Below are 13,674 nucleotides of genomic sequence, written 5' to 3'. Positions count from 1 at the left end.
TTAATTTTATAACCTGAGATTTCAGGATGGCAAGACAGTATTTCAAATACATACAACAAAACCTCATCAGCAAACACTTTATATTCTTATGTTTATATACGTTTTTTAATTAAGGAAACACAAACTCTAAATAGCATGTGTGGTCATTTTTATTTCAAGGTCTTTAGCGCTCAGAAACAGCTGACCTTGCCAAGCGCTGAAGCAGAGGTTTTACATTAGTGATGGTTACTCAGTTCATCGGTTGTCTTAAAGTTTTGAGTTATAGCTTTGGAAGGACTTAATGCTAACGCCAAACTGATCAACGTCATGGTGCGGACGTTTCTTTCAGTCTAAATGAGGATTCTTGGTTTAAATGATTCAGCATAAGCTCAGCAGAACGGAAGACAACAGTTGGCAGATAAACTTGAATTTAGTTTTGGTGAACACGCAGATGGAAATCAGTCATGAAGTCATAAAAAACAAACCTTGTAAACCAGGCCACCCAGGGCCATGTCATCAGCATATTTTAATGTTTTTCTGTTTCCCTTTATTCGTCTGAATAGAGAACAATCAGGATGATAACACAAAGTCCCCGGGTGCCACTTTGCTTGAAATAACCTCATCAGACAAATACTCCTCATCACAGCTCCTCTCTGTGATTAAGAGACTGTTGACCCAGACAACACCCAAGACTCTCATTTACCTCCAATGGAGGCTCAAGCTGTCAGAGAAAGCTGAAGATTCAGCTTTTCCATGTTTTCTCGGAAAGTGTATTTTACTAGAGCTGCATGGATAGCGATTGTTGTCATTACTGATCAATTGGCAGATTATTTTAGCGATTAGAAGCACCCTGTGTAGCTTTTGACCACTAGTACCGATGGATCAGTGATTTTATGAGAGGTCGTCAGTCTGTCCGTGGCTGTGGACATCCGACATTCGTTCTGGCGGTTTCTTGTTATCATCAAAGATGAGCAGCAATGTCCCCAAAAAAGGGAATGAAGAAGAAAAAGACTCATTGCAAGTAAACATGGATATAAACAAAACAGGGTTCTTTTCATATTTTTTTTTTATCAGAGAGGAATACTGCCCTGGTTTGCCCTGAATAGTCAGCCCGGTATCACACTAAAGCATGTAATACTCCCGCCTGTCCACTAGAGGATACCGTGTCGGTCACATTTCACCTTGCTTCGGCATGACAAGTACAGCATGTATGACCAGGGTCCAAGAAGGAGATCTTGTGATGGGGGTCATGTGACAAAGTTCACGTTGAGAGGAGGTCATTGGGTTGGATGGAACAAAAACACACTTAAAAACCGAAAGATTCAATGATCAAAAACAGAAAAAAGCAGCAAAATCACACACTTCAGAATTTCAAATGTTTTGGAAAACATCTTTTGAGATTAATCAGTGACCAAAACAGTTGATTTTTAAAAAATTCTTATTAGCTCTACATTTTCAAGGCCTGATTTCAACCCAGAGAAATAATTCACATACATTTGAAATGACCTTTAGCACTTTTAAAAAGGTACACTTTTGTTTGTATAAATGATTTTGTAACTAACAGCTTGATTAATACCCATTTAAAATCCCTATCAATGCTTTATAGATAAGTAATGAACAATTATTAAAGTTAACATATGTAGGGCCAGCTTGTGCAAAATCCTTTTGGTTGAGTTCATGTATCTTTTTTTCATGAATGCTTTTTATTTCAACAAGTCCCTCCGTTATTTCATTATAAACAGTATTACTAATAACATTAGGGAATGTCTAAGCAGCTAAGTGAATCCATCATTAAAGAGTCACACAATATTATTAAAGGGTTCTATAGTTTGTAATGGTAATGTTAATAAGTTGTTATTCTCGGATGTCTTATTATATAAAGTGCAAGCATGTCTCCTTTTATAAAATATTGAGGATTGTTACAATATTATAGCCAAAAATTAGATGAAATAAAGCAAGTTATTTTTAGCATGTGTTACCTGACAGAAAGCTGTAGTTTACCGTACGTCCACAAGATGGCAGCAGAGATCATAACTTGATTTTCTTACATGAATTCCAGGTATGCCTTTGTGATTCAAGATGAAAGGTAGAAATATCATCCTTACTGTAACCATTCATTCTCATCGCTGAACTATGATCAACACAATACTTCACATTCCTTCAGGGATTTGCATCATCAAATAAATAAGTTCAAAGAGCCGTTTAGAAAGAAGAGTTTGTTTCCATTACATCAGTGGAACGATCACCTGAGCCAACCACTTCCAGTCAGAGTCATTATACTTATTGTATCTCAGCTCGGTGCACAAACCCGAGCAGGTGCTTTCCTGTCAAATATCAGATCTGCTTCTTCACCTCCTTGTTTGGCCTGTCTGTGATAAACAGGGCAGGGTGGCACCTACATTACAACCTTTTTCTGTAATATCACATGGAAATCTGAAACGGCCCTCTTAGTTTTCACCTGAAGTGTTAAAACTACACAGTAATATATTTAAAAGTTTATTGTGGCATTAATGTATTTTTATCTTCCTTAAACATCCCCTGAATTACTAGTAAACAATGTGTTCTGTAAGTTTATTCTATTAAATGAGCTCATGGAGGATCAGAGAAGTATCTGTTGATGTCCTGGTGTGTGTGTGACATCCAACCAAGAGAGCGAACACATCATGAGGAAGTTTGTGAAGTCTGTTGTTTGAAGTATTACGTGGTGGGGAAACTTTTAATGATCCCAGATGACAGGGAAGGGTAAAGTTTACACTTTCGGTCAGAGGACAGGATGAACTCACACAGCCACAGAGTGCTTAATACCTGAGCACATTTCTCAACACCGCACCTCAACTCTCTGTTTACCACAAAACCAACAACTTTTCTTTCAGGAAATACACAAACTGACTTTCTTGCCAAGAGTTACATGACAAGATTGATATGTCTGTATGTTCAAGGTGAAGCTAGTGGGTTAGCTTAGCCTGACAAAAAGACAGTTGTCCTAAGGTAACAAATAGCAAGACCAAAGCTCAATAAACTAAACGTCCTCTTGTTTTTTTTTTTTACTTTCAAAAAACTGTGGTTCCTGTAGGGGCAGGTAGAGTAGTAGCTACGTGCCTCACTCTTGGCTTTAAAAAAAAGCTGTTTAGTGGATTTTGTTACCTTTAGGTTTTCTGTTCCCCTTGCTTCATGTTTTTATGCCCGTTTAGCAAAGCTGCCAGCTTCATATTGAGCCCATGTATCAATCTTCTTATCAAACTGTCAGCAAAAACGTGAAAAAAAAAAAACTAGTCCAGTGATGAACTACTCTAATTAAGCTTAAACCTTCTAACCTCAGAATGAAAGACCAAAATTACAGCTTCCTCACACACCTTCACATAAACCCATCCCCACACACACATCTCCAGATATTCATGACTTGACCTAATACTAGCCTACTTTTTAGGGGGCCCTATTGTCATCCCTGGAGGAGCTCAGCTCTGACGTGTTAGGCAATCGCTTGTTTGGCAGCTTCCCAGCAGCTGAGACACTCCAGCTACCCTGTTGATACCTAATCTGACTCTTGTGCTAGCTCTCTCTCTCACTCTCTCACTCACACACACACACACACACACACACACACACACACACACACACACACACACACACACACACACACACACACACACACACACACACACACACACACACACACACACACACACACACGCACAGTGCTTACGCAAGCCCCGGCCAGCCGTGCCTAGGGTAGTCATAGCACACAGAGGGTGGAGACATGCCAAGCTTTTATAGGTCAAATAGATGATTCACAAGCCAAAGTGAAGTCTGAAAGAATATATACAGTATATTTGAGTTTAAATCGTGCTGCTGTTCAGGGTTTGATGAGTTGACCTCGAGTTCTGCTGGTTATTGTTGAAGCTGAAGGGAAAAAAAGAAAGAGCAGCACTTCTGCTCCCCCTTGTGTATTCCAGGAAAAGACACTGACCCACTATTGACATTTGTGTGTTTGAGGAGTTAAATGTTACATTACGCAAAGGTCAGACAAGAGTAAACGGTTGGAGGCAGAGATGGAGAGAGACAGAGAGAGTGTTTATTTTCTCTTGCATGGATGAAATTGAAAGTGCTGAGGGAAATGAGAAAATGTTTTGTTCGCTCTCTCTGTGATGAAGAGCCATGTGGAGAGAATTCTTGCAGGAAAACCTTTGAGGCACGCCATCGAGCCACGCAGGTGTTCGCATGGGTGTGTTTGTGAAAGACCAGCAGCAGTAATGAAGACAAAAAATTTAAACAAGCCGTGTGAATATGAAAAAACGTGATCTTTATTCAACAACTCCACACATATTTCAAATATACATATTTACATTTTTTTGTACAATGAATATAACTCTTGTGTGTAACCTGTTCGGACTAATAATAGCCTCTAGGTTGTGTCACAAATACATAATTCACAGTGCAATATGACGATTGTGCACCCGTGTCAGTTTACTGTACACGTCACATGAATGCGTGACTCACTTTTACATGTATGAACCAGAAACAAAATCATAAATCTCTTAAATTACTTCTCTATGAGGAACAGTTCAGATTGTCACAAGTCTCTTCCTATGTGGTATCTCAAGCAGATGAGACAAAATAATGAAAGAAGTGTTTTAATAGCCAGCTGCGTGGCCCAGAAATTAGATGCGCAGCACTTCTCGGATATATCAAAAATTAGTACCGTCATCAACATTATTGTACCAGAGTGAAACAGCTTGTAACTCTGAATGGCACTGAAACTCTCCATGCGCTTGTCACAAATAATAATTACAAAAAAAAAAAAAAAAAAAAAAAAAAAAAAGCAAATTTTTTGATGTGGTACATCATGTCATCAACTATAAGGACTAGTCTCCATGGATCCACAGCTTTCAACAGACAACAAATTTAAAAGGAAAGGAAAAAAGATAGTACCATTAGAGAGGTGAAACATTCTGCACAGATTCTTCCAGCCAAGGTCAGGACCCTTCTCTGCAGACACGCTCAAGTGTTGAGTCATCAACAGACAACCAACATCAAATATCACCTGACTGCGACTGATTCAGAGTCATTCAGTTTATGAAACACAGTGATACGGGCACAGCACAGCTCGGCTTTGTTAAAGCAAAACAGCTCGACACGATGTTCCAAACAAAAATGAACAAAACATGTTCAACTGCTCAGCTGAGAAAGTCTTCATTTTTCTGTCTCTCTGATCCGATGGTTCCATAAATGGATATATGCAACATTTCTTAAAAAAATACAAACACTGTTAGACTGAGAAAAAAATTGCTATTGCATCAGTAGGAAGTACTGTTTGAATTCTCTGTGTACTTTTTACTTTTCCTGCTGAAATTCCACCGATGCCTTCAGGCGAAATAATTATCCTGTTGCTGCTGAGACATGCGACCGAGTCTTTAAAACCAGAGTTGCTCCCAGTGTTTTGTCTTAAACTAGAAGCATTAGTGTTAGGTCATGCTGTGGCTAATTGCACACGGGCAGGTTTTCAGACAAGCTGAACAGATTGATCACCCTTATGTATATAAGGGTGATCAATCTGTCTATATATTTATATATATATATATATATATATATATATATATATATATATATATATATATATATATGGGTCCGATTAGATACTTCCTGTTCGGCTGCAACCCTTAATGTGGAATATTCAGCTTTGAGCATGTTTTAATAAATGGTCGATAGTTCAGTTTTAAAAGTAACAAATAAGAACATAATTGCAATGCACCTTTCTCTGTTAGCCATTTACAAGGAAATGTGTTAGCCGAGTGTCACTGTTGAGTAAGTGTGACAAGCTTTGCCATTTCTCTGCACGTCTTCCACCAGTAACACCCTGCCTCTCTCAACCTTCTGCGCATGGTGTGAGATTTGTAAATGCTATCCACTTGTTGAGACGCTGCCAGATTGGCAGCGAGACACCTTCGTAGTGTCCCGCTGACTATGACACATCAGTCCTCTGCTAACCATCTTTGCCGCTCTGTTTCACCGCTTCAAGACATCAAGCTCGCGCTCAGCCTTCCTCGAGTTGATCGGTGAGTCAGCCGGTGAAGCCTGCAGCCTGGTCAGAGAGTGAGAGGAACAACATTGCGGTCTCCTCGCCTCCCGTTCAACACTCGTCTAATGCCTCATGAAGCCTTGTGAGTTCAGGCCGAGAGCGAATATCGATGACTACCGTTTGGGGTTAAATTCCTGTGACACTCACAGAAGCCTGAAAGATTATTTATTTTTAACGTAATCTGACAAATTCTGAGTCACTGTTACTTCTTTTAGCACCAAATCATTTCAAAAATGCACATAACGAAACACAATGACTGATCATTGTGACAATGCCCTTAGCAAGTAACATGTATACGACAACAAAATACAGTACAGTCTTTTTTTGTAGAAAGCTCGAGGGTGTATGTACACACAACAGTACACAAATGGGTTTCTAAAAAGTGCCAATGTAAAAAAAACTACAATGAATCCCTCATAGCAAGTTTTGTTTTGGCCCCTCAGTCAGACTCGGCGGATTTGAGTCCGTCAACAGAACAGATCGTCGTCCTCTTCCACGTCAAAGGACGGCACCATTTGTTCCGCTGAGCTCACTTCCTGTTCACCCAGCGCCACTTCCTGTGACGGTGGCGGCAGGTGGAACCACGGGTGAGCGAGCAGCTCAGTCGCTGTGAGTCTCTCCGAGGGCTCTTTCCTCAGCAGGCTCTGGAGCAGACATTTGGCCTTGGGCGACAAGCCCTCTGGCAAACAGCACTGGCCTCTGCGAATTTTGGAAAACAGCGTGGCCGGGTCCGGGTCATGGAAGGGGTAGCGGCCAACCAGCATGGTGTACAGCATGACCCCAAGGCTCCACATGTCGGCCATCTTGCCGGAGTAAGGTGTGGAGCCGCTGAGGATCTCTGGGCTGACGTAGGCGGGGCAGCCGTGGGTGTCTGACATGGAATCATCATTGGGGTCTTCCAGGACGCGGCAGTCCTCAAGGCTTTCTAGTCTCACCTGTGTTCTGTGAAGACAGAAACAAAACAAGATTCAGGACATTTGGCATGACGTTCAACAGCACCTAATGTTGAAAATGTTTTGTTTAGTACGCATGAGCATCTGTTCTGTTAGTTGTGTGTTTACTCAAAACAGCTAACCCACAACTGCAACTACGAGAGGGCTTTAGCTGTGCTGGAAATTAGGACGAGTGCTGAGAGCATCCTTTCTCTAGCCTTAATCTGCCCAGCAGACAGATGGACAGTCACACACATAGTGTAGATAAATACAACACACACACACACACACACACACACACACACACACACACACACACACACACACACACACACACACACACACACACACACACACACACACACACACACACACACACACACACACACACACACACACACACGAACTTTGACCTAAGTGAACCACAGTGAGTCCCGTTTAAGAAACAGAGCTGTCGTAGCAAATTTCCAATGACTGCCTGGCACTCACATGGTCACGTAAACACATATAAATATACGCCTCCAACACTCCCCTCCTCCTCCTCCCATACTTGCACACACACAATGCTATATTTAGCCATGTAAATGACAGGATGTACATTTAGTCCTACACCAGAGCAACTAAGAGTGTGAGAGCATGTTTGTTGAATGAGATATTTACCAATGAAATGATGACAAAATGATAGAGGATGTGATGGGAAAAATTTGCCATTTCCAAGGGTGAAAAAAAACATTGCAGTTTGAGTGATCAGTTTTCTACAGCAACAGTTATTCAATGTATCTAATTAAAAATGTGTTTATGCACATTGATTGAAGTTTTATCAAGTTAAACACAAATGCACAGAAGAAGTGTTCTGTTTTATCTCGCATTCAGGGGGTCGACTCTGCGAGACACTTCAGTCGTCAGACAGAGTGGCTGGAGCAAGAAATAGATAGCCTGAGAGAGGATAAAAGGAGTGACAGCGAGGAGGAGCGAGACAGAAAGCAAATGATATTTAAACACCAAGATAGTGGAGGAGATAAGTCAGGAGGGGAGAGAGAAAGAAGGAGACAGAAAAGGAAACGGTACAGAGAGAGTTGGAGGGGTGGAGAGAGTGACTCATCCTTCTGTTGAGAGTACATATCTTCTCTCCTCTCTCTCTCTTTCTCGAGTCGAGGCTATCTGCACCTGGGTCCCACACTTGCGGCGCCAGCCATCCCATAATTACCCTCAAATGGCTGTTGCCACATCAGTGACGCACGGGAAGGCTGGCCTGACAGTGAAGCTCTGCATGCTTCACAGTGCTAGTCACCTTTCCTAAACTGGCTTTTCCAACTGTGCTGTGCTGTGCTGTGCTTTGCGTTGTGTTGCGGTGTGTCGCATGTGTGTGTGTGTGTGTGTGTGTGTGTGTGTGTGTGTGTGTGTGTGTGTGTGTGTGTGTGTGTGTGTGTGTGTGTGTGTGTGTGTGTGTGCATGTGAAGATGGCATTTGTCAAATTGTTGTGACTTTCTCTGTCTCTGGCTCGAGTGCTGCATTGTTGGCCAGGACATTACATCACAGCTTGTGTTGGGGTTTGAAAGATGTCTGATTGAATTTGGCAGATCATATGAAGGACTAAATGAGGTCATACAGAAATGTAACAGTTCAAGGACACTTATGTTTATGACCACCTGTGATCTCAGGGTGCACCAAGCTGGAAACACGGCCAAATTTCATGATGTCATATAACTCTTTAATGTTATCAGCAAAATCTGCAGGTTTGTTTTCAAAGTCACGTCACGGTAGGATCTTTTTAAGTGGTGCTGCAGTGTGGCGCCCGCCAAATTGAAAAAAGAAGCTGTCATCCCACAACTTCAAGGGTCAAGTGGGTGAATCTACCAACATTAATGTTGCAATGCCGTCACCCTGCTAACAAAATACTGAATTGCAGGCACCGAGCTTTGATCAAAGGATCGTAGTTTTACAAGTCTGAAAGATAAACATGCATGTATAGACACACACACACACACACACACACACACACACACACACACACACACACACACACACACACACACACACACACACACACACACACACACACACACACACACACAGAGAAAATGAGCTATGCAGGGCCCCCCTCCCCTGCTCTTCCCCTCTGCACATATACACTGTGACTCATCGTTCTGCAGCCGTATAGCTATCAGAGAGACACAACCAACTTCAACTTCTCTCATGGTCTGTCTGCTCTCATTCATGCACTGTGACCCTGCAAACCCACAGGTCACGGCTGGAGAATGTTACTGTGTAAAAGTCTCCATGAAAAAGGGCCTTTGGAAAGCCAAGGAGGGTTGGTGGGGGGGGGTGTGTGGGATCAGCGGGCGCTTACAGGAAAGACAGTGACGCAAGGGCAAAGAGGCGACAAATAGTTTTGTAAGCAGGGATTTTGTGTGTCTTCCTGAACAGAATGTAGCACTCCGAGATGCAGGCATTAAGGCATATGTGTGTGTGTGTGTGTGTGTGTGTGTGTGTGTGTGTGTGTGTGTGTGTGTGTGTGTGTGTGTGTGTGTGTGTGTGTGTGTGGGGGGGGGAGTGTGTGGGGGAGTGTGTGCGTGGGGGAGCCAGTTCAAAGGATAGTGCTTTGAACTACTCTTTCATGGATGAAAGTGTATCTGAATGAAACCTTGTTGGAAGCATCAGTTATTCTGCAGCATAGATATGATGTAATTTATTAATAAATAATGAGTAATAAATATATTCGAAGATATAGACCGCAGAAGGGTATGATTGTCTCATTCAGCAGCCTCGTCTCGCAGCTTTGCCAAACTACCACCCACTGCATTCACACACACACACACACACACACACACACACACACACACACACACACACACACACACACACACACACACACACACACACACACACATGCAAAACAAACACACAACATGCATACAAAGAGACACATCGAGAATGAGAAAGGGAGACAGACAGAGGGCGAAAATCTGGGAAGCTAAGCAGTCTGCCTCCACAAGTACAGAACCTCCTACTCTATCTGTGCCCACATTGCTAGCTGCACACATGGCCTCTGTGTGTATCAGCTGCTGCCATGCTTGCTCCGTGTATCACTGGCATGTGCCACTACAATGCAATTATTTAGATTTGAGAGCGTCAATTGATCGTTTGATTACGCTGAGAATCTGTTTCAACGAATGTGAACAGGTGGAGGTTCAGCAGCACAGCACAGAGATTTCAAGTTTTTGCCCTTAAACGTTCTGCTCGTCTCACCTTTTCTCATCAACGAAGACAAACTTGCGCAGCTTGAGGTCACCTAGCACGATGCCTGCCTGGTGGCAGTGTGCCACGGCCAGAGCAACCTGACGGAAGAGCCCGCAGGCATGCTCCTCATCCAGCCGGCGACAGCTCTTCACCAAGGTGTGCATGTCCCCAAGGTCCTTGTCCAGGAACACGTAGGCCTTGCGTTCGCCGAGGATGATGTCCCTCACGCTGGCCACGTTCTTGTGGGGTGGTAGGATCCCGTAGGCTCGGATCTTTTCCTGGTATACCCCCATATCAAAGACCTGGAAGAGACATGAGAGTCGGGGGAGGAGGAGGGACGCCGATGCAGGATGGAAATTGGGAAGACAGGGAGGGAGGGGAAGAGGGAGAGAGTGAGTGAGTGTGAGGGGGAGGAGGCAATGGGTCAGTGTGTTCTTAATGATCATCTGAGGAAACAGCCATGCAAATTTGGCAGTGAGATAAAAAAGGCGTAGGATATGCTTTGATTCCAGCTCAATACACTGCTTTTGCAAGAGCATGACAAATGAATCACCAAAGCATAAAGCGATTAACTTTATTAATCAACAAAGCCAAACGCCTGCAGGTCTCTCATGCAAAGTAAACACAAAGATCTGGAACAGTGGAGGGCCTCGTCTTTATAGGGACAGATCCTTATCACGACGAGTCCCTATTTTGCCTCACATGTTTGCATTTTTGTGTCACAGCGTGGCGTATTGCAGTGACGTGCATGCAAATGAGCCGAGTTTACAGACGGTGTGAAGCCATAGTGCTACGGATAGGTGGACTTCAATAGGTATGACTGTGTTTCCACAACACAGCACAGGCTACATGGGGTTGCCTGGGGCTTTCATGTTTTTGTAAGCAGAATAAAAAATAATAGAGCCAGATCAGTATTTACAAATCATGACGCAACACTTGGGCTATTACGCAGTGTGCCACATTTCGCGTGAGAATGACATTTGACAAAAGTCAGCTAAATACGGCTGACATGTCAGACAGGCTATTGAGCAACGCCATGTCTCGAAACATCATTCATTCAAAGAAATTGCACAATGACTGGATTGCGCATACCTTACACAGTAGCTCATCGCCAGTATCAGTGTTCATCGCGCTGTGCATGCTTTCCCGGTCCGCCAGAGGTAGAAGCAGAAACGGTCCTATCCTGGACGGTCCCTGGTGGGTCGGCGGGACGGGGTTGGAGACGGGGCTGATCGGGGAACCGGGAGAGGTGCCGAGGAGTCCCTGCGTGTTGTCCCCCGCCTCGGCACTCAGCCTGACGCATTTGGCCGGCGGCTGGTCGTCTGAGTCCAGCCGCTTGTGCGCGACTCTCCCGGTGCGGATGCAGGGCGCCAGGCTGCTCCACTGCAAGTTCATCCTGATGGGCCGATTCACCATAAAAGCAAAAAAACTCAAACAAAAAAAAATCCCACCGTAGACAGTGTCTTGTTAAGGATGTGTCCTTAGATGGTTAAAATAAATTACAAACTGTGCGCTCCATTTATCCTTGGTAGACATATAAATGAAACTTCAGCGGATTCACCGGCGGCGCGTTTTGGTAATAATCCAACTCACGTCCTGCTGGAGAGTGAACGCTCGTGGCTCTGAGGTCTGTGTACTTTTGGTGAGAGAATTCCGATCCCTCAGAGCCCTGTGTGTGTGTGTGTGTGTGTGTGTGTGTGTGTGTGTGTGTGTGTGTGTGTGTGTGTGTGTGTGTGAGAGAGAGAGAGAGAGAGAGAGAGAGAGAGAGAGAGACCGCCTCAAACAACGAGAGGCTGAGAGTGAGTAAGCTCCAGTGATGTTGAGCTCTGAGCTCAAACACTCCGCCCGACCAGTCCAGCCTCCTGGTGACACAACCATTGAGCAATCCTGTAACGGCACCGACTCCAGCTCAGCTCGGCTCGGCTCTGATGACACTGCCCTCTGTATTACCTTTCACAGAATACGTGAGCATATGGTTCAAACATTAGTGTATTTTTTCTTCTTGTTCGTCAGGGTGTCATGAATCTCCACATTCCTACTCTCAGCTCCGAGATTTTGCTGATACGCAAGAACCTGAGAGGAATGAAGAAACCATCTGTTACTTATCATGGCTGCCCCATCAAGCATGCACATGTTTTAGACAATAATTAACAACCTTTAAAACTGGCTGTCTGACTCAGTTGTTCCTCAACCCTCAGCTCTTATTGCCATTTATTACCAGTTGTAACAATTTCGCCACAGACCTCCTGTATGGCACCTGAGCTGTTTGCTTTCCAAATGCAACATGCAACCAAGTGTGAACATGACCGGAACAAAGCTCCAGTGTATGAACCTTAACGCTGGCTTTAACATCACCGTGATATTTTCCCATGTTGGGCCTGTCTGTTATGTGGATATGACTCACCCCCATAAAGATGGTGCTGGGCTATAAGCATCCACATAAAATATGCTAGTGTAGCTCCGTAAACAACATCATAGCAGCTGGGCTCCCAGAGACACCAGTTAAAGCTACTTGTAGACCAAATAACACTATCAAGCGAGCCAATACTGTGCAATCTGTGAGAATTATGCAATATTCTGAAAATATTATCAGTGGACTGTGGACCGCTACTTCAGGAGACTTAGAAATTGAAGGGTGAACTAGTATAAAGTCAAGACATTTCTGACACTATGAGGTAATTATAAATGTGCATGTTTGTGTGTGTTTGTGTTGGTGTTGACAATATGCGTGTTGTGCAAGAGTTCTCTTTTTTTTCTGCTGCTTTATGTCGAACAAGCACAGTGGCTGCAGTAGAGGCTCAGTAAAACACAGCACCAGCTGGCCTTTGTGTGTGTTTGTTTGTTTGTGTGTGCGTGAGTGTGTGTGTGTGTGTGTGTGTGTGTGTGTGTGTGTGTCTGTGTGTGTGTGCGCGCACCATCACCTCTCTCTTGTACAATCCTTCCTGCCAAACAGAAGCATGCCGTTTCCAAACCATTTATTTTTCCCGTTTCCAGTGCAGTTCCTTCCACAACAGGTCGCACTCTTAAGCAGGTCACAGAAGTTGGGCTCAGCTTTACTCAAAAAGGTCATGCAAACCTGTTTCTGCACGCGGTCCAAACATGGATGAGCCACAGATTCCATAGGAATGATGGCTGTTATTTTTAGGCCTCGCATTCTTTCTTTGTGCGGTGGTCGTCCTACGAAAAAGGTGACTCACCAACTGATTGATGTGTGTGTGTCTCTGTGAGCAAGCGTGTTTGTCATGCTGCCGAGCAGGCACAGGAACAGGTTTCTTCTCTCACCGTGGTCCGTTGTTGTCTGTTTATGAAGTTCAAAAACAGGATGAGCCGTCACTGTGGGAATGGGAGGCAGAGGTACCAAAAACCGAAAGGTTCATTGTTACCTGACATCAAAGTGGTGATGTGTGTTTGCAGCTTGTTTGTGTGTGACGCAGTATTTTGTGTACA

General features: G+C 43.7%; 1 protein-coding gene across 1 annotated transcript; it reads right to left on the bottom strand.

Annotated features, from left to right (window-relative positions):
- Positions 1–5,606: 5,606 nt before the first annotated feature.
- On the bottom strand, positions 5,607–11,987 carry trib1 (tribbles pseudokinase 1). Its single transcript, XM_069696426.1, has 3 exons — positions 11,320–11,987; positions 10,237–10,529; positions 5,607–6,997 (listed from the first exon to the last, which is right to left on the bottom strand). The coding sequence occupies exons 1-3, from the start codon at positions 11,641–11,643 to the stop codon at positions 6,523–6,525; spliced, it is 1,092 nt and encodes a 363-aa protein (XP_069552527.1). The 5' UTR covers positions 11,644–11,987; the 3' UTR covers positions 5,607–6,522.
- Between the last annotated feature and the right edge of the window lie 1,687 nt (positions 11,988–13,674).

This window comes from Brachyistius frenatus, unplaced genomic scaffold, assembly GCF_029030835.1.
Source record: "Brachyistius frenatus isolate BFR_SWC_R1_liver_20210118 unplaced genomic scaffold, ASM2903083v1 Contig_2, whole genome shotgun sequence".
NCBI classification, from domain to species: domain Eukaryota; kingdom Metazoa; phylum Chordata; class Actinopteri; family Embiotocidae; genus Brachyistius; species Brachyistius frenatus.
This window is presented reverse-complemented; position numbering and strand designations above follow the sequence as displayed.

Bases quoted from the DNA above. Each gene is read 5' to 3' on its own strand.
- trib1 (XM_069696426.1), bottom strand. From the start codon at position 11,643: ATGGTGAATCGGCCCATCAGGATGAACTTGCAGTGGAGCAGCCTGGCG. The intron at 10,530-11,319 runs GTATGCGCAATC...TGTCTCTTCCAG, and splicing joins GCGATGAGCTACTGTGTAAG to GTCTTTGATATGGGGGTATA. The intron at 6,998-10,236 runs GTGAGACGAGCA...CTGTCTTCACAG, and splicing joins GTCTTCGTTGATGAGAAAAG to AACACAGGTGAGACTAGAAA.